Genomic DNA, 19,385 nt, shown 5'->3' on the forward strand with positions numbered 1-19,385 from the left:
TGACCTTGATTTTGGTCTCTCAATCATTCCTCCCTTTTCTCTCCTGATTCATTCCAGAGTATATCAAGATGGCAGATCAGTACGTCCCCGTCCCAGGAGGGCCCAACAACAACAATTACGCCAACGTGGAGCTGATTGTGGACATTGCCAAGAGAATCCCCGTGCAGGTAGTCGGATGGGGTGCCTCAGTCTGCCCTTGGGGGAGATGATGCTCTGAGCTCTGGAGCAACCCGATTCTGCAGTTTGGAAGGGACGGAGGAGCCAGGTCCTATGAGACTCTGAAGTCCACACTGATATGACCCAGCGAAGAGCTTTTGGGCAGTGATGGGAGGTGGGTTCTTGAAGGAAGACCTTCGTTCATGCTTCTCTGTATCTGCAGGCGGTGTGGGCTGGCTGGGGCCACGCTTCTGAAAACCCCAAACTTCCGGAGCTCCTGCACAAGCACGAGATTGCTTTCTTAGGTAGAGTGTGTCTCTGTCAGATATGTGGGAGTTGGGGTGTTGATGGGATGCTCTGTGGGTCAGATTCATGCTGCTATGGCCCTGTAAAGAGGGGGCCAGTTTGATATTCCCACATCATGCCTTTATGGTCAGGAGCAAGCGAGTCCAGGGGTGGGAGGGCACAGGCGTAAGTTGGCCAGGATAGGGAAGTAGGAGCTGTTACCATGGTAACCACAGCAGAATGATGCTGGGGCCAGCAGAAGCCTCTGCAGGTGTTCCATTGGGTACTAAGATATCAGTCATGTTCAGATTTCTAAGTCGGTTTGGAAACCTTTCTGATAAGGCCACACCATTGCTTGGGCTGTTCTCAGGCCTTTGGAATGTCCTCCCTCCTTGAGACCAGAATCTCCCATCTCAACTAGTTATTAGGTGAAATGATACCTATTGTCTATGGCATCTGTTTATTTAGGATTCGTATTTGTATCTGTATGCTTTGCTCAGTTATGCCGTCTGTCATCCGTGCATGTGATCATTTACCATCCCCCCCAAAGTCCCTGTTGCTGCTCCTTGCCTCTGGGCCCACAGCGCTGGCTTGTGTATAAAGCAGCTCGGTGCAGAATCAATACCTGATACTCACCTGAGGGTCTGCCTGGTGACCTGAGCTTGCTGATGTGTTCTTGGTCCACGGCCTCTCATTGGCTGCCACATGAGACTCTCGTTGTCTCTCATTTTTAACTCTAGAGGTTGATGGTCCAGCTCCAGAGCCAGCCAACTACAGCCCATAGGCCAAATCTGGTCTGCTGCCTGCTTTTAAATAAAGTTTTATTGAAACACAGTCCTGCCCATTCACTTATGTATTATCTCTGGCTCATTACAGAAAAAGTTTGTTAACCCATGGTCTAGCATTTTGAGGTCTTGGCTTGCCCCCTTGGTCTAGCTTTTTGCTAGTGAATTCTGCGTATGCAACATAGCTGAGGTCGTAACTCATACCAGGTTTACAATCCACATGTGTTGAAAGTTGACCGATGAAGTAGCAGAGTAACAGATTTTTTTTTTTTTCTTCCCTGACTTGATGTTAAACTCCTTGAAAGCTGGGACCCAGGTACTTTTCTTTGTGTACTTGGTTGGCACCCAGCGTCCACAATCTTGTGCTGACTTGATTCTGTCTTCCCCCTTGTCCCCGATCCCTCAGGCCCTCCCAGTGAGGCCATGTGGGCCATGGGAGACAAGATCGCCTCCACCATCGTGGCCCAGACGCTGAAGATCCCAACGCTCCCCTGGAGCGGAAGTGGTAAGGGGCCCTGAACTTTCCTTTGAGGGGGCTCCTGGGCCCTGACTTATTACTATATGTGAGCAGAGAGGGTGACAGGCGGATGCTTTTTAAGGTCTCTCATTTAAACAATTTAAATCATCAGGAAAATGGTACAGTTTCACTGCAGACAATTTAGAAAATATGAGAAGTACAAAAAAAGAAATAGAAATCATTTATATCCCAGTGACCCGGTTTTGATCATTTGTTCTATTGTTCCAGTCTTTTTTTTCTAGGCATATCCTTTAAAAACCCAGAGATCTTATGTTTAATAGTGACTTATTTTTTTTCCTCACTAATGTTTCTATGTGAATAAATACACTTAACGACATTTAAAATGCCTGCATAGGGTATTATACAGATGTACTATAATTTACTTAACAGCCCCCTATGATTGTATATTGAGGTTGTGTCCAATTGATTTTTTTCTAATTTTGAAAATATTAAAAGCCTTGATAATCTTGTGGCTGAATCTCTATGTACATTTTAATCATTTCCTTAGGCCAAATTCCTAAAAGTGGAATTGCTAGAATAAATTTAAAAAAATAAACAGGAGGGGGAGGGGATAGCTCAAGTGGTAGAGCACATGCTTAGCATGCACAAGGCCCTGGGTTCAATCCCCAGTACCTCCTCTAAAAGATAAAATAAATAAACCTAATTACCTCCCCCCCTCAAAAAAATATTAAAAAAAAATTTTTTTTTAATAAATAAATAAATAAATAAATAAACAGGAAAACGTCTCGAGTTTCCTATTCAATTTGATTTTTTTTTTCCTCCAAAGACTGAATTTTAAATTTTGAGTGAAAAGTTTGTTTTTGTTATCTTTAAAAAAATCTTCACCGGGTTTTGGAAAGTAATGATTCACGTGCAAATGACTCCATAGGGTAGAGTCAGGATTTTGGGTGGATTCCGGTTAACCTGGCTGTTCTTGGTAGACTCGGTCTGAATTCTCTTAAGCTTAATTTCCCATTCAGGATTGAGTCATCCTTAAGGAAATTAAAATCCACCGTGGGAAGTTCAAGGACCATATCTGTATTCTCTTGGTCCAGAGTCCGGGTCTAGAGTGACTTCGGTGAGAAACCTTTCTGATAAGGCCACACCATTTTTTTTTCATGTAAATAAATATATTTATAGTTTTATTTTAATACCGTGGTTTAAACCCAACACTTGATCATGCATTATTATATGTTACATAATAATGTGGTTTCTGGGTTGTGTCTGTGCTGCTCTTAGGAAAATGCAATTTTTTGTTTGTTTATAAATATTTTTATTTCTTAAGTTCAAGAGGTAAAAATACTTTCCACTTTTAACGTACATTGCCATATTGCTTCTAAGGGGTTACAAATACATTTTCACTAGAAAATTATGAAACTACTAGTTTCCTCTGTGACCCTCCAGGTCTGACGGTGGAGTGGGCGGAGGACGCCCTGCTGCAAGGGCAAAGAATTAGCGTCCCCGAGGACATTTACGACCAGGGTTGCGTGAGAGACGTAGACGAGGGCTTGGAGGTAAATGCAGATCCTAGGGGGCCCAGGTGCCAGAACCTTCTCACCGTCCTGGTAGTGGCGGAAACTGTCCAACCTCTGAAGATGTCTGTCTGTCCTTTGCCCCCAGGCAGCAGAAAAAATTGGTTTTCCCTTGATGATCAAAGCTTCTGAAGGAGGTGGAGGGAAAGGAATCCGAAAGGCGGAGAGTGCAGAGGACTTCCCCATCCTTTTCAGACAAGTGAGCTGTTCGGGCTGTGTGTTGGGTTTTTTGTTGTTTTTTTTTTTTGAAATTAAAAAATAAACTTTTGGTGGGGAGGCTATAGCTCAGTGGTAGAGTGCATGCTTAGCATGCATGAGGTCCTGGGTTCAATCCCCAGTATTTAAAAAATGAGTAAACCTAATTACTTCCCCCCACAAAAAAGAAAAAGCAAAAAAAAAATTTCTTTTTTTCATTTTTATACGTTTTTTTCCTACCGTTTGTTTATTTGCTTTTAGGGAATTACAGTTGATTTACAATGTTGTGTTAGTGTCTGGTGTACAGCATAGTGATTCAGTTACACATCTATATATTATATACTCTTTTCCATTATAGATTATTACAAGACATTGACTATAGCTCTCTGTGCTGTACAATAGGACCTTGTTGTTTATCTCTGTGTATTTCTCCGTGTGTCTCTGGGAGTGGTGTTTGTTCAGTTGTTGGCCACCATATTCTCTCCACTAACATTATTGTGTCACAATCAAGAGGACATTTGTGGGAGCTAGAAGGTTCCTGTGTTGTGTTGCAAAGCAAATGTGTACGTTTTCACTCTCAGAAGTCCATGGTTTGTGTTAATCTGTATGTGATTTCCTTGGATGTTTGATTCTATGAATCAGTGTGTCTATAAATGATTTCAGAGCTGTAGGTTCAGAATATCTTTTTGTGACTTTATTTATCTATCCGGAGATGGGATATTTTGTACATTTTAGCAGTTTTGGTATTTTTAATATTTCTAGATGATAGGTTTTTTTAATTGTGGGAAGTAATCTTATATTTACTTATTTGTAGCCGGTTTTCCACTTTTAAAACATTATGCCCCTTGTTGGCAATGTTTATAAAGATTCATACTGAACAATTTTCCTTTTCTTAACCCAACTATTTTAATATTTCTAGGTTTTCCTCTAGACTGTGCTCATATGGGTATTTTAAAGAGTTGTATTCAACCTACACGATATTTTGTTCTATGTTAAAAAAATTCTAAATTGTAGATAATGAACATTTTTTTTTACCATGTTCCAGTCCTTATAGTTATTTTGATGATGGTGGTACAGTATTCTTGATGTGGCTATAGTCCTATTTATCAAAACTTTCCTTTTATGTTAAATGTTAAGCTTGCTTCTATTTTCATTATTATGAGTAATGCCACTGCAGTATAATATGGCATTTAATACTATAAATAATATTTAGCCTTTTTTTTCTTCTTCCGAAATTATTTTCTTTGGTAAAAACTAGGGGGAGAAGAAGGACTTGGTTAAATAGCATGCACTTAATGCACTTACAAATACTTACCAGTAAATTACTTACTGAAAAGGTTTGCCAATTGTATGGCGTGGGCGACATGTGAATGTTACATAAAGCAGTGGTTTCACTGCACATGTCCCCATTGGGGCATGCCAGTTTGGGGGTATTTTGGGGGTGGAAATTTATATTTTCAGTAAAGTTGCAACAGCAGTACAGACTTCCCATTTATGTTTTGCCTGTTTCCCCTCTTGTTAACTTGCGCCACGATTGACACAACTAAGTGAGGAACTCCAGACCTGATTCAGATCTCCCAAGTTCTCCCCACTACTGTCCTCTTTTCTGTTTCAGGATCCAGTCCTGGACCCTGCCTTGTATTTAGAGTTTGTACAGGTAGAAGCTTCCTCCTTCTTTTTAAAAAACGGTCTTTACTTTTTAGAACAGTTTTTAATTCACAGCAAAATTGAGTGGAAAGGACAGAGTTCCATATACCTGCCCTGCCCCCCACGCACAGCCTCCTCCTGGCTTGCTTTTCTTAATTACATGAATGCAATATGAAAACGTTCTCAATGTCAACATTCAGACAATTCAGTGATATGTTAGGAGTGAAAAAGGAAAGGCCCCTTTTCACAACGTCACCGCTCAACCCCACCTTCCTTCTCAGATGTAACCTCTGTTAGCAATTGGGTTTCTTTCCACTATTTTTACTGTAATACATACTTTTACACAGACATTTCACTCAATTCTGTTCTATTGTTTTTCACGTAAGTGGCATCATACCGTATATTATTACAAACTTGCTTTTATGTTATATTTTGGGAGGCAGTAATCAGGTTTATTTATCATTTGTTTATTTTTAATGGAGGTACTGATATATAACCCAGGACCTCCGGCATGCTAAGCACGCACTCTACCACTGAGCTATACCCACCCCCGCCAAACTTGCTTTAAAAAAATTTTTGTCTTAGAAATCATTCCATGTGAACACTTATTTTTACTTTCTTTTTAAGGATCTCTGGGCAGTGTGCCTATGATGCAATGCCTTTTAGCCGTTAAGAGTATGGAGTCAGTCAGTCTGTAGGTTCCACCGAAGAAAGCTGGCTGGGAGAGTGAATTAAATGGGAGAGAGAAGGCTCCAGGGTAGTGTGTTTTGGTCCTTTTTTTGTTTAAAGAAAAATTCCCTCTGTACACGTCGGAGAAAATCAAAGTGTACCCAACTCTTAACAGCACGTTATCTTTAGAAGACGGGGTTGCGGGAAAATTTTACCTAACTATATCATGTATTTTCATAATATTTGACTTAAAAACAGTGAGGATGTAATTCTCTGGGAGAGGTGAAACTGAAGGATCAGCAAAACCACGAACATCACTGCCATTGTTCCGACCTCTCTTTTGAGAACTTCCTGCTCCAGCCCTGAGCCAGCCGCCCTGCTGTCCCCCCAGGTGCAGAGCGAGATCCCAGGCTCCCCGGTCTTTCTCATGAAGCTGGCCCAGCACGCCCGTCACCTGGAGGTCCAGATCCTCGCCGACCAGTACGGGAACGCCGTGTCCCTGTTTGGACGTGACTGTTCCATCCAGCGGAGGCATCAGAAGATCATTGAGGAGGCGCCGGCTACCATCGCCATGCCGGCCGTGTTCGAGTTCATGGAGCAGGTGGGCTCTGCGAGCTCAGGAGATTGGGGGGGGGGGCGACCCCAGAGGGAGCTGCCTCAGCTCAGATCCAACAAGAACTCTCAACAGTCCCAGTTGCCAAAGTGGGGTAGGTGTCTGAGAAGGGACCAGGGCGCCTTGGGGTGGTGGGGGGTGGGACACTCATCACGGAGATGATTTCAGCCTCTCTCAGGTGTATTGGAGTGAGATTGCTGAGGTCCCAAAGTAATTTACACGGAGCAGGTCCTCAGGCTGCATTTGGTGAGGGAACTAGTAAGTGATCCCCAAGAAAAGCACTGGAAGCCGCGGCTTCTGTCTCTTTGCAGTGCGCCGTGCTCCTGGCCAAGACTGTGGGCTACGTGAGCGCAGGGACGGTTGAATACCTCTACAGCCAGGATGGCAGCTTCCACTTCTTGGAGCTGAATCCCCGCCTGCAGGTGGAACATCCCTGCACGGAGATGATCGCCGATGTCAACCTGCCGGCCGCCCAGCTCCAGGCAAGGAAACGGGCTCCGAACCCTGGGGCTCCTTCCGCCCAGAGTGGGGTCCCCTGTGCTGCTTAGACTAGACCTCCCCACCCATCTCCCGGCTGGTGTCCCAGCGAGTGACTGTCATGATGTGTGGATGGCACGGAGAGCCACGCAGGCTGAGAACCTTCTATGAAGTTGTCTGTCATTTCTGTCTGGCCATATAGCCCTCGGAGAAACTGGCAAAAAGCCTTGGGTCTTCTTGGAAAAATACATTTTATACAATTTCAGGGCATTTGTGGATCCCCCAATACCCATTCAATACCCAAGCAAAAATACTCATTTTTTTTCCATTATGACCCCCCACCATGGAGCCCTTTAAACATTTTCCCCCTAATTTCTCCCCCATGAAATGTTAATATCACAGATAAACTGTATATCTATTTGGGTCCTATAGATATATCTGTGCTTTATACGGGCAGACCTTGTTTTATTCCAGTTGGCTTTATTGTATTTTTTTTTTTACAAATGGAAGGTTTGTGGCAACCCTGTGTCAAACAAATCTGTTGGCGCCATTTTTCCAAAAGCATTTGCTCATTTCGTGTCTGTATCACATTTTGCTAATTCTTGCAATATTTCAAACCTTCCACCAGCTAAAAGATTAAGACTCTGTGAAGGCTCAGGTGATGAGAGCATTTTTTTAGCCATAGAGTATTTTTTAATAAATGTATGTGCATTGTTTTTTTAGACATAATGCTATTGCACACTTAATAGATGACAGTATAGTATACGTGTAACTTTTATATGCAGTGGGAAGCTGAAAAATTTGTGTGACTTGCTTTACTGTGATATTCGCTTTATGGTGGGGTTGGAACCAAACCTCCAGTATCTCCAAGGTCTGCCTATGCATAGAAAGAATAAGATTTTTTCACCCTCAAGAGTAAATATTTGCCCTCTTGGGGGCAATATAACCCCCATAAGAACATGTCACCCAGAGTTAGGAATTCTTGCATTAATGGGAAGTCTTAAATTTTTAAAATTAGTATCTCCTTCCTTCCTTTCTTTCTTAAAAATTTCTAAAATTTTGATTTTAATTAAATTTTGATTGAATTGAAAATAATTAACAAAAATTTTAATTTAATTAAAATCAATTAGTAAAATTTAATTTCAGTTCCTTAAAAATTCTGCAAGAACTTTTATTCTCTTTTTTAGTTTGTTTCCTTATTTCTTTCACTTTGAAAAATTTCAGAAAAGTAGCAAGAATCATACAATTAACACCCATACCTTCTCTCTCTCCATCTGTGTGTTTGTATAATTTTTTTTTTTTTTTGGCTCAACCTCTTGAGAGATGTTTTAACTTGAACTTCATGCCACTTTGCCTCTTAATTCTTCGTATAAGAACCTGTTGGGAACAGGACTGCAGCAGAATCAGTACACCCGGGACAGAGAACTTTGAGTCTCCTGCCTGTCTTATCCAGTGTTACTCAGGGTCCACATGAAAATTTTCCCAGTCGTCCCAATAATTTGTCGCTGCTCTTTGTTTTGTTTGTTTGTTTGTTTGTTTGAGTCCAGGATCCAATCCAGGACCACACATCCCATTCCATTTTCATGTCTCCTTAGTCTCTTTAAACTGGAACTGTTCCCCGAGTCTTAGTTTTGTGTCCTTGACGTTGGCATTCGTGAAGTGTTCAGGCAGAACGTCCCTCCCTTTGGATTTGCCCGGTCGTTTCTTCCCTGTGAGAGGCACTTACACACTTGGGCGATGTTGGGTCCTTCTCAGTGTGTCACATCCGAAGACGCAGCAGGTTCGATTTGATCATCTGGTTCAGCTAGTGTCCCTAATTGTTACTCACTCATTCGTCCAGCCCAGCTTTCCCTGCGTCCTTCACAAAACCTCCTTTAACTCTGCAGCTGGATACCGTGCCCCCTCCCAGCACTGAGCACCAGTAACTTTTATCTGATGCTTGTGGCTCTTCCCAGTGACTCTGTTTGCTCCTTGGGGGCAGAGTCACGCTGTCTGTCATTCTTCCTGTGGCTCTCCTGCCACCGTGGTGCACGATGTCTGTCGTGTGCACAGCAGGAGCTCAGCATCTGAAATCACTCTCCACACCCTTTCCTCCATCGCCTTTGGCCCTGTGCTCGGCGTTCAGGGACTGACCATCTCATGGGATGGATTTTTAAATTTCAGATCGCCATGGGCGTGCCGCTGCACCGGCTGAAGGATATCCGGCTTCTGTACGGAGAGTCCCCATGGGGGGTGACGCCCATTTCTTTTGAAGCTCCTTCCAACCCTCCCCTTGCCCGAGGCCACGTCATTGCAGCCAGAATCACCAGCGAAAACCCAGATGAGGCAAGTTGTGGGGTCCTGCGCTTCCACCATCTCCAACCTCCCACCGTGGGCAGACCCCGAACATCAGCCTGGATGAGATGCCCAGGCTAATAGCTGAGGCAACTGGGTTGCAGGGAGGGACATGTCATGGTTTATCCACCTGTGAGGTGTGCCAGGTACCAGGCACTTGCTTTCATGCGTCTCATTGCTCAGTTACGTGACAACCCACCGCTGGGCATTGCTACCCCACATTACAGCTCAAGAGCTTGGGGTGACCCACCCCATGCCCAGGACCTGCTGAGGCCGTGGCCAAGCCCCATGGGTAGACTTTAAAGTCCACGTCCATCTTTAGGGACGAGTAGCTGAGTTCAGAGCACAAGCCCTTGGATTTCTGGCCTCATGAACTTTTTGCTGCAACATAAATACAGTCTCTCTGTGACTTGTTCTTACTTGTGCCTTAAAATACCAGCCAGCCAGTATCTGTCAGTTTACATGCTTACTAACAGTTGATTGTTGCATAATCTCCATAATCTACCCCAGTTTAGTTGTTTAATGACTGCTTTCACGAGACTTGGGATAACAGAGCCCCCCTCTACCTGCCTCCATCCCCTTTTTAATGAAAGAATTTTAAACTATGGTGATTGTATTAGTTTGGGATCTTTGGCTGAAAGCGAACAACCAATTCTGGTGGTAGACAAGTAAGGCGGGACATTTTCAGGGAGCTGATGGCTTGTTCACAGGTGCCTGGGAGGATGGAGGACCCCATGTGGGATTAGCTTAGGCACCTGGAACTTTCCATCTCTGGCCACCAGGCAAGTCTGCCAAAAACGAACGCCTCGAGAGCTCTAAGCTCCAGCAAAAGCCCCACGCCCTCCCCTTACCAAAATTATTCTCAGAAGGGGAGGGCCATCCCCACAAGGGCAGTTAGGTGTGTGCCAGCATCAACAAGGGCTAACACTCGATTTCCTTCTCTGCTGGAATTCTCATCAGCCGGAATTGGAAATTCAACTCATCTCCGCTTTTATTTAAACTTTTACTGTCAACAATGTCAGGTACATAAAATCACCATGTACCTTCATTCAGCTCCATCAGTGACCAGCATTCACCCGCATCATGTCTGTATCTCCTCTCCTGGTCCCAGCTTGGCTGTTAGTCTTTAACTGTTTTTTTAAACTAAAAATCACACGCATTGATGTGCTCCCCCGGTTACACCGGCACCCCTAGTGAGAAGTATCGATGTTTTACTGGTCGCGCCAAATTTTTGGGTGTGGGAGGAGCCCTTGGGTTTTCCGAGGACTTAACTCTGATGAAAATAGGTTTGGAATAATGCTTTCTTCCACCTTGCTTTTTCTGTCTGGCCTCCAGGGGTTTAAGCCAAGCTCCGGAACAGTCCAGGAACTGAATTTCCGCAGCAGCAAGAATGTGTGGGGTTATTTCAGCGTTGCCGCCGCGGGTGGCTTACACGAATTTGCCGATTCCCAGTTTGGGCACTGCTTCTCCTGGGGAGAGAACCGGGAAGAGGCCATCTCGTCAGTATCTCCCTTCCCTCCCTCCTTCCTCCCCTCCTTCCCTGCAGTCCTTCAAGAAAACTAAAAGTTAGCCGGTGGCTTCAGATGCAGTAGCGTTCTAGAAGATGAAGGGCGTTGAATCACAGAGCAGACCGGATTTTAAAAAGCCTGTGCTGAAATCCAAGAGCACAAAACTGGGAGAGTTCTGAGCAAATGGGGACAAGTTGGTCATCTGTGAGGCCGATGGCTCACCTCGTACATGCAGGTTCTGGTCCCACAACTGACTTGCAGCAGCGTTTTCAATACCCTTGTTTAACCCCCCTGGGTCCTCATTTTCTCACTTTGAAAACGGGGTCTTATTGCCCCTTCGCCGTGCCTGCTGACGGCACGCAGGAGCACCCTAACAGGTGTGGGAGCTGTGCTCTCCCAGGAGGAGAAGCGTCCTAATGCCCCCTCTGTCTGCTGCGTTTCCCCTAAAACACTCTCCCCGTGATTTCATAGAGAGTGGAGGTTTCTGCCCTTTGGACTGGACCTCCTGCTGGGAGGGAGGCATCCCCTCTGAGAAATGGGAGGTGGTCACAGCCAAGCATGCGTGGGCTGGTGACCGCCATGCCCCGAGTAGGGTACTAGTGTTAGCCATCTGCAGATGCACCCCAGGCACACTGAGACCGGCACCTGCTCTGGTATGCTGGGGAATTTTGAGAGGTCCAGCGGGAGAGCGAGGCAGAGCAACTGGCATGGGTAATAATCATAATCACTGTAATTCATTATTTCATAGCAGCTGTGTTTATTGATCAGTGACCATGTGCTTTATGTGGATTGTCTCATTTTAAGCCCCAAGTACATGTGTGAAGGCAGGGTTATTTTCCCATTTTCCAGATGAGGAAACTGAGGCCCCAGGCAGTTAAGTCACTTGCCCAAGATTTACTTGGTCAATAAATGCTGGAGCTGAGATGGACTCAGGCCATCTGACTCGGGGCCCTCTTTTACCTTCCATGTTGTTCTGGCTCACTGGGAACCCCGCCGGAACCCTGATGACACACATGTTAATTGGGAAATCAATCCTGTACCTTTCCTTCCAGGAACATGGTGGTGGCTTTAAAGGAACTGTCCATCCGGGGTGACTTCAGGACCACCGTGGAATATCTCACTAATCTCCTGGAGACCGAGAGCTTCCAGAACAATGACATTGACACCAGCTGGTTGGATCACCTTATCGCCGAGAAAGTGCAGGTGGGGACCTGGAGAACCCCTGGCTCCCCGTGGCCTTGGTCACTGTGGATACTGATGCACAGAGTCTTCCCTAGGCCGAGAAGCCAGATATCATGCTCGGGGTGGTGTGCGGAGCCTTGAACGTGGCCGACTCGATGTTCAGAACCTGCATGACTGATTTCTTACACTCACTGGAAAGGTGGGGCTCATGGGTACTTCCTTTCCCCTCTTGGGTTATGTGTTGGTGGCAAATAAGGCAGAAGCCTGCTGTATTTGAGTGCAAATCAGGCACCAAGAATTAGTGAACCCCTCCTACGTGGCTTGCCTTTGAAATTCCTCGGATGAACCTGGGCTACCCCTAAAAGAGGCCAGAGGGGGAGGGGATTCTCAAGGCCAAGGTGGCGGTCATCCTCCAGATAGATGTGTGCTTATTCATGCTGACCTGTGTAAGGTACATTGTAACACTCAGAAGTTGAGGGAGGAGGAGGTGGATTTAAGAACCAAAGCAGCAGGCAGGGGATAGCTCAGTGGTAGAGCGCATACTTAGCCTGCATGAGGTCCTAGGTTCGATCCCCAGTACCTCTGTTAAAAAAATAATAATGAAAAGTTTTTTAAAAAAGCAAAGTTGATTATAGGTCACCTCCACAAATGGTTCTTTCCCAGACCCTCACGTGAAGTAGGTGATCAGTGAAATGGACCTGGGGAAGGGGTCAGGAGCTCCCTCTTAGGATGGGCCAGGGGTTCCCAGCCTCAGCACCACTGACATATTGGGCTGGGACGTCTTTTGCGGTGGGGGCATCCTGTGCAGTGTGGGAAGTTAGCAGCATCCCTGGCCCCGTCCACAGCACCCCTCCTCCCCCTGGGAGTCAGGACGATCAAGCATGTCACCCGATATGGCCAGATGTTTCCAAGGTAAAGGCAAAAACCTCTGATTGAAAAATTGTGATGGACAAAGGAAACAAGTAAAAAGGAAATAAAAGGATGAACGTTTTAGTCCCCGATTAGTGTGCCTTTGAACGGTAGTAGAATCACAGCTCGTGCGCAGGTTTCATTTATAGGCAGGTGGCAGGATTCCTGTGTAAGGAATTTTTCTGAGAAGAAGCCTTTATGCATTTTGCTTCCTGGAGAGCCCTTTTGAAATTTCCCATCCTACAGTAAGCAGTTTCCTTAAATCCTGAGGGATGGCAGGTTCCCGTCCATTCCTTGCTTTTTGATTAGATTTAACCTTTTCAGTACAGCCAGGTGTGTTAGTGCTTAGAAGAGGCCAAGAGTGGGTGTTTTTTTTTTAAATCCAGGGGATGGATGGCCGTAGAGTTCTCAGTCACTCTCTGACCACAGGTCTGTCTTCTCTCTCAGGGGCCAGGTCCTCCCCGCAGCCTCTCTCCGGAACATTGTGGATGTGGAATTAATTTACGGAGGCGTGAAGTACATTCTTAAGGTAACAGCCCCTGTTTCTTGCACATCTCGAACACCTTGGGGGCTCAAGGGAGTTTTATTTATGCCTTGGGCCCTCCCTGCTTGATTCGTGTAGTCCCGTGACCTTGAAACCTAAGTGCTTTGGGTTCCAGGGCCTAACTGGTGTCTTCAGACAGCAGAAGTTTATTCTCTCACAGTTCAGGAGGCCAGAAGTCCAAAGCCAAGGTGTCGACTGGGGTGTGGTGTCTTTGAAGACTCCAGGGGAGAATGTGTTGCATGCTTTCCTAGCTTCTGGTGGCTGTGGGCAGTCTTCGGCGTTCCTTGGCTTGTGGACAGTCACTCCAATCCCCGCCAGTCTCTGGCTTTGCACGGCCACCTTCTCTGTGTGTGAGTCTGTCTGTCTGTCTTCACGTTGTCTGTCTTGTGTCTGTGTCTCCAGGTCTCTTGTCCTCTTACAGGAACAGCAGTCAAATTGGATTTAGGGCTCACCCTAGTCCAGAATGGTCCCTCCTGAACTAACAATGTCTGCAAAGACCCTGTTTCCAAATAAGGCCTCATGCTGAAGTTCCGGGAGGGGCTTGAGTCTAGGGGGACACTCTTCAACCCAGAGCAGAGTGTGAAGGGGACTGTTGCTCAACTGCAGAGCACCTGGGTGCAGTTCCCAGGGCTGCGAGGTTGGCTTTGTCCTGCGTCTGCGCCGAGAAGCATTGTGCAGATTTCCAGCCACTTCCTGGTCCATTACCGGTGTTTCTGGAGCTTAGTCAGGGTCGCTGTCTTCTGTTGGAAGTATCTTGGTACCCGTCCTGAGCCCTCCCAGGTCAATTCAACAGAGTATCAGAGAATATGTGGGAAGTATGGGCACAGGGTGAGGCTCCTGGTCCAAGTCGGGGTGACCTGCGGGAGTGACGTGTCCCCAGGGAGCCAGAGCCTCCCTGGCACTTCCCAGCCTCACGTTCCAGGGAGGGAAAAGGCGACTGCTCCTGAGGCAGAATTTTTATTTTCTCTTTTAACACTGCTGAGCACATGCTGAATTTTGGGGGTTTTCAGGCTGAGTTCAGCCACACGAGTGTGTTAGCCCGGGCGATGTGTGTAAAATCACTTCCTTTTTGCCCCTGATGCTTCTTGGCTCCCTTTGGGAGCCTGGGTCCTCTCAACTCGATTTTAAATACGTTACACGCTCATTGTAGAAAATTTCAAAACAGCAAACATGCATAAAGCTTCAGAGAAACAAGCCACCATGTGTCAACATTTTAGCACACCTCTTCTCAGTTATTTTCCCCCGTAGGCATTGATTTTATGAAGTTGAGATCATGATGCAAACATGTTTTTATTGCTTTGATATTATTATGGCGTAAAATTTCCCTATGTTGTTAACAAGTGTTCCTGAACATCAGTTTATTTGGGGCGGGGGGCTTTTTTAAATTTTAATTTTTTAGTTAAAGTATAGTCATTTTACAATGTGTCAGTTTCTGGTGTACAGCATAATATTTCAGTCATACATATACATACATACATTCCTTTTCATTATAGATGGTTACTACAAGATATTGAAGATAGTTCCCCGTGTTATACAGTATAAACTTGTTGTTTATTTATTTTATATATAATAGTATCTGCAAATCTCAAACTCCCCATTTATCCCTTTCCCACCCTCTTCTCCCTGGTAATCTAAGTTTGTTTTCTATGTCTGTGAGTCTGTTTCTGTTTTGTAAATAAGTTCATTTGTATCTTTTTTTTAAGATTCCATGTATAAGTGATGTCATATGATTTTTGTCTTTATCTGACTTACTTCACTTATGATGATCTCCAGGTCCATCCACGTTGCTGCAAATGGCATTATTTCATTCTTTTTTATGGCTGAGTAGTATTCCATTGTATAGATATATCACAACTTCTTTATCCAGTCATCCTGAACGTCAGTTTAGAGTTTGCAGCACGGTCCAGTAGAACTTTCAGCAGGAATGGAAATGTTCTAGACCTGCACAGCCTAGCGTGGGCCACCGGTGGCTGTTGAGCACTTGAAATGGGGCAAGTGTAACTGAGGAACTGAGTTTTACCTCTCATTTTATTTTAATTATATTTGAATAGGCACGGTGGGCTAGGGGCTCCCATATTTGACAGTGCAGGTCTAGAATATTCCATGGCAATACCCATTGTTGGATAGCTAGTTTGGGTCTGGGTTTTCCTGTTACCATCAATAAGGATGCAATAATTATTTCTCTATTTCTTGCCATCTTTTGTCACAAAGTATGTCTCTTTAGGGTTAGTTTCTGGTGAAAGAACACAAATATTGAACTGAGGGCCAGATGGAGCCGGTGTTTCAGATTGAAATGCAGGGCCTGGGCATGTGTGCCTCTCGCCAGTGTCCCAGATCTCCTAGGTGCCCTTGGGCAGAGCCAGGTTTAGGGGGCAGAGCCTGGTCCACATCCAGACAACTGGGGGAGGCCCCGGGCTGCATCACCCAGAGCAAGACCCCATCTCCCCAGCACGCAGGGCAGCCCTGCTTGGAGACCAGAATCTGAAGGAATAACCCAGCCATCAAGGGTATGTGGTGGGCAGGATGTGGCTGGACCAGGACTGTGCCTGTGGCCAGCAGCCATTAGCTTACCCAGGGGGCAGTTGTGGCTCACTGACTCCGGGTTCCTTCCCTCCCCCTCACTGCTCCCTTGGGGTGAGTGAGGGCTGGGAATAGAGATATGAAGTCTCTGCTTCTGCACTTCTGCCCACAGTGGATGCTAGCCTGGCTCGTGGTCAAGGATGGCAGGCCCAGGAGGTGCTCTGGGGGCACAGGAACAAGCAGGCATCCTCACTTCAGGTAGGAACATTGAGCCTGTCCCCACAGGTGGCCCGGCAGTCTCCGACCATGTTCGTCCTCATCATGAATGGCTGTCACATCGAGATCGATGCCCACCGGCTGAACGACGGGGGTCTGCTGCTGTCCTACAACGGTAACAGCCACACCACCTACATGAAGGAAGAGGTCAACAGGTGCGTGGTGGTGAGGGGTCGAAAATACAGAGCAGATCCGAGTACAGTCTGACGGTCTTAGCCAAGGCACCTCCTCCAGTAAATTCTGGGTCTCAGGGAGATGTTCAGCCTTTGGCTGGAATTCTATGCAACTGGCAGACATTTACGGGAAGCTCCTGGGAGGCCCTTTTCCAGCAGGAGGATTCAGAGCTGCGAGGTGTGTGATGAGTACCAGCTGCCCTGTGTCTGAGATGCAGCCTCCACGCCCTTCAGAGCACAGGCTTGGAGGAGATGTGGCAGTCCTGCTAGGGAAGCGGCTGTTTATGGGCGTCCAGTTACAACAGGTGCTGGATGAGGTGATAGGATAGAGTCCCGGTCACGACTCGTGGAGCCTGTCGGGGAAGAGACACATGGAACCAGCAGGTGATGGCAGGAAAGGTTGCTCTGTGTCTGGATGTGTGGAACAGGATGACTCGGTAGCACTTAGAACAGAGATATCTCTATCGTGAGACAGACTCAGAGACCCTCCCAGTCCAGTGTGTCTGACCACCCTGAGCTCACACAGTGACATGTAGGATGCCCCCCAACTAAACAGGTGACAAAGTCCCCTGGCCAAGGAGAGTAAGATGGGGAGGGAAAGGGTGGGGGGGCGTTCAGAGGCCCCATGCCTGAAGAGGCTCCAGCTGGGGCGTGGAGACTCCCTCCCCAATCCTCAGTGGAAGAAGTCGGACTAGATTCATTCCAGATTGGTGTTTCGTTACCTCTTTTTAACCTATGTACTATCTGCCAAGAATATTCAATATGATCATAGGCTCCACCCAAGACTCATGCTCTTCCTGGTTCTAAGGTGAAGCCTTTCAGTGGGTCAGTGTTTATCGAATGCTGTTGGCTGATTGCTGTCTCTGTGCTGGGGCCTGTTGGAATGATGTCAGGAAGAGGAACTAATTTTCAGCCAGAAAAGGGTCCCACCACCTCTCGTTCCCAGTATCTCTGCGGGAACCATCAGACGCCACCATCGGGGAAAGTGGAGTGAATCCCTCAGATTACACAGGGTGACGCTCACGGCTGCCTTTAGGAAGGGAAGATGCTGTGGAAAGCCTGACCTGGGCACCTGGGTCAGTGGTCCCCTCCAGTGTCCCCACCTCCTCCTCGCTCCTTCTCTCTCCCAGTTACCGCATCACCATTGGCAACAAGACATGTGTGTTTGAGAAGGAGAATGATCCCACGGTCCTGCGAGCCCCTTCGGCGGGGAAGCTGATGCAGTACATGGTGGAGGATGGGGGCCACGTCGAGGCTGGGGGCAGCTACGCTGAGATCGAGGTGACGGCAGAGCCCGTCCCTGGGGGTGGGGATCCCACCCACCTCCTGGAGGGAGGGCCAGTGGGCAGTGGTTCTGCACCCCAGCGAACAGGCTTCCCTTCTCACCTGGGTCATCATCTGCAAATGCCTAAAAGAGCCAGGGTGCAGGGTTCAGCCCAAATTCCCTGCAGTATTCAGAGGGAAAAACCTGAAAATTGTACACCTCCCCAGGAACGAGTAAGCACTAATGAATGATAACAGTAGTTGGAGGCGGGGAGGGGTAAAGAGGGGGGATAGCTCAGGGGTAGAGTGTGTGCTTAGCATGTAGGAGGTCCTGGGTTCAATCCCCAGTACCTCCATTAAAAAAATTAGTTAATTAACCTAATTACCCCTCTCCCCTAAAAAACGCAAACAAAAAATAAAATAGTTGTTCAGTAAATTTAAAAATATGTATTTAAAAAAAAGTGGTAAACACACACCTGCAAAGCACTTACCACTGAAAAATTCATCACATCCACTCGGCCAGACTCTCGGCCAGTTAAAGGGGCTGATGACCGCGCTGCAAACGTATTCTTCATTCCCCAGAGGGTTTTCTCACTGCGTTTAAAAAAGGAGCCAGTCACAACATGCAGCTTATGCTAGGACTGTGTACATCAGTCACCCTGCAGAATAGGATTTAGCTGTATTTCTGAGAGAGAGGACATACTTTGGAAATAAACATCAGTTTCCAGGTCTGTAAATTGGGCACAAAAAAGCCTACCTCCCCAGCTGGCTTTGCAGATGCCGGAGATTTGTGAAGAGTGCCCGGCAGGCAGCAGGCTGTGTAAACACCTGTTCCCTCTACCCTCTCTGCTTGAACTCTGCCCGGGGAGTCATTCTGTGTAAAGGACATGGTCCCCGTTACTAGTCTGGGGTGACACCGACCAGTCTTGGTGGGCTCCAACTTATTTTGTCTTTCTGCAAAACAGGTGATGAAGATGATCATGACCCTGACCGTGCAGGAAAGTGGCCGGGTGAAGTATATCAAGCGCCCGGGGGCTGTGCTGGAAGCGGGCTGTGTGGTGGCCAGGCTGGAGCTCGATGACCCTTCTAAAGTGCACTCAGTATGTGACACCCCAGCACGGTTGCCCTACCTGCCCACTGCCAGACAGACTTGAGGCTCCCGGCAGCCAGTGTGACGGGGGCAGAAATGTGCTTGCCTTTGCTCAGCATCTCCCGTCCTGTGCAGAACAGAGCCCAAGTCCTTCCGATGACCTGCAAAACCCTCCATGAGCTCTCCCCCGCTTTCCTCTCTGGCTTCATCCTCTCTTCCCCTCCCCCTGCTTAATGTACCACTCCAGACCTGTCCCCTTGGGGCTGGCTCCCTCTGCACTGGAAGAACCTCCCTCCAGGGATTTACAAGGCTCACCCTCTCACTTCCTGTGAATTTTTACTCAAACATCATCCCTCCAGTGAAGCATTCCTTGACCACCTTTAAAATTTTTTAATAGCTTTTATTATGTTTTTTAGCAGTTTTGAGTTTATAGAAAAATTTGGGAAGATGGTACAGAGAGTTCTTATTGTTTCCCTATTCTTTCCCACCCAATTCCCTGCTGTTTTTTTGCACTCATGTGACACCTCTGTCACAGTGAAGCAATATTGAGATGTTATTATTGTTATTTATTTTTTAATTGAAGTATAATTGATTTACAATGTTGTGTTAGTTTCAGGTATACAACAAAGTGATTCAGTTATACATGTATATATATATGTATTTTTTTTTAGATTCTTTTCCATTATAGGTTATTTCAAGTTACTGAATAT

General features: G+C 46.4%; 1 protein-coding gene across 7 annotated transcripts in view; it reads left to right on the forward strand.

Annotated features, from left to right (window-relative positions):
• Nucleotides 1-19,385, forward strand: part of ACACB (acetyl-CoA carboxylase beta) — a 104,014-nt gene that overhangs the window by 40,728 nt on the left and 43,901 nt on the right. For all 7 annotated transcript variants that reach the window (XM_072953647.1, XM_072953643.1, XM_072953642.1 and 4 more), the window contains 15 exons: nt 58-167; nt 380-461; nt 1,633-1,731; nt 3,148-3,257; nt 3,364-3,474; nt 6,178-6,387; nt 6,711-6,881; nt 9,040-9,201; nt 10,546-10,709; nt 11,771-11,921; nt 11,996-12,099; nt 13,257-13,338; nt 16,159-16,304; nt 17,453-17,603; nt 18,551-18,685. In XM_072953647.1, coding sequence (XP_072809748.1) covers nt 58-167; nt 380-461; nt 1,633-1,731; nt 3,148-3,257; nt 3,364-3,474; nt 6,178-6,387; nt 6,711-6,881; nt 9,040-9,201; nt 10,546-10,709; nt 11,771-11,921; nt 11,996-12,099; nt 13,257-13,338; nt 16,159-16,304; nt 17,453-17,603; nt 18,551-18,685 — 1,988 coding nt within the window. The remainder of the gene's footprint in view (nt 1-57; nt 168-379; nt 462-1,632; nt 1,732-3,147; nt 3,258-3,363; nt 3,475-6,177; nt 6,388-6,710; nt 6,882-9,039; nt 9,202-10,545; nt 10,710-11,770; nt 11,922-11,995; nt 12,100-13,256; nt 13,339-16,158; nt 16,305-17,452; nt 17,604-18,550; nt 18,686-19,385) is intronic.

This window comes from Vicugna pacos, chromosome 32, assembly GCF_048564905.1.
Source record: "Vicugna pacos chromosome 32, VicPac4, whole genome shotgun sequence".
Classification (NCBI taxonomy): Eukaryota; Metazoa; Chordata; class Mammalia; order Artiodactyla; family Camelidae; genus Vicugna; species Vicugna pacos.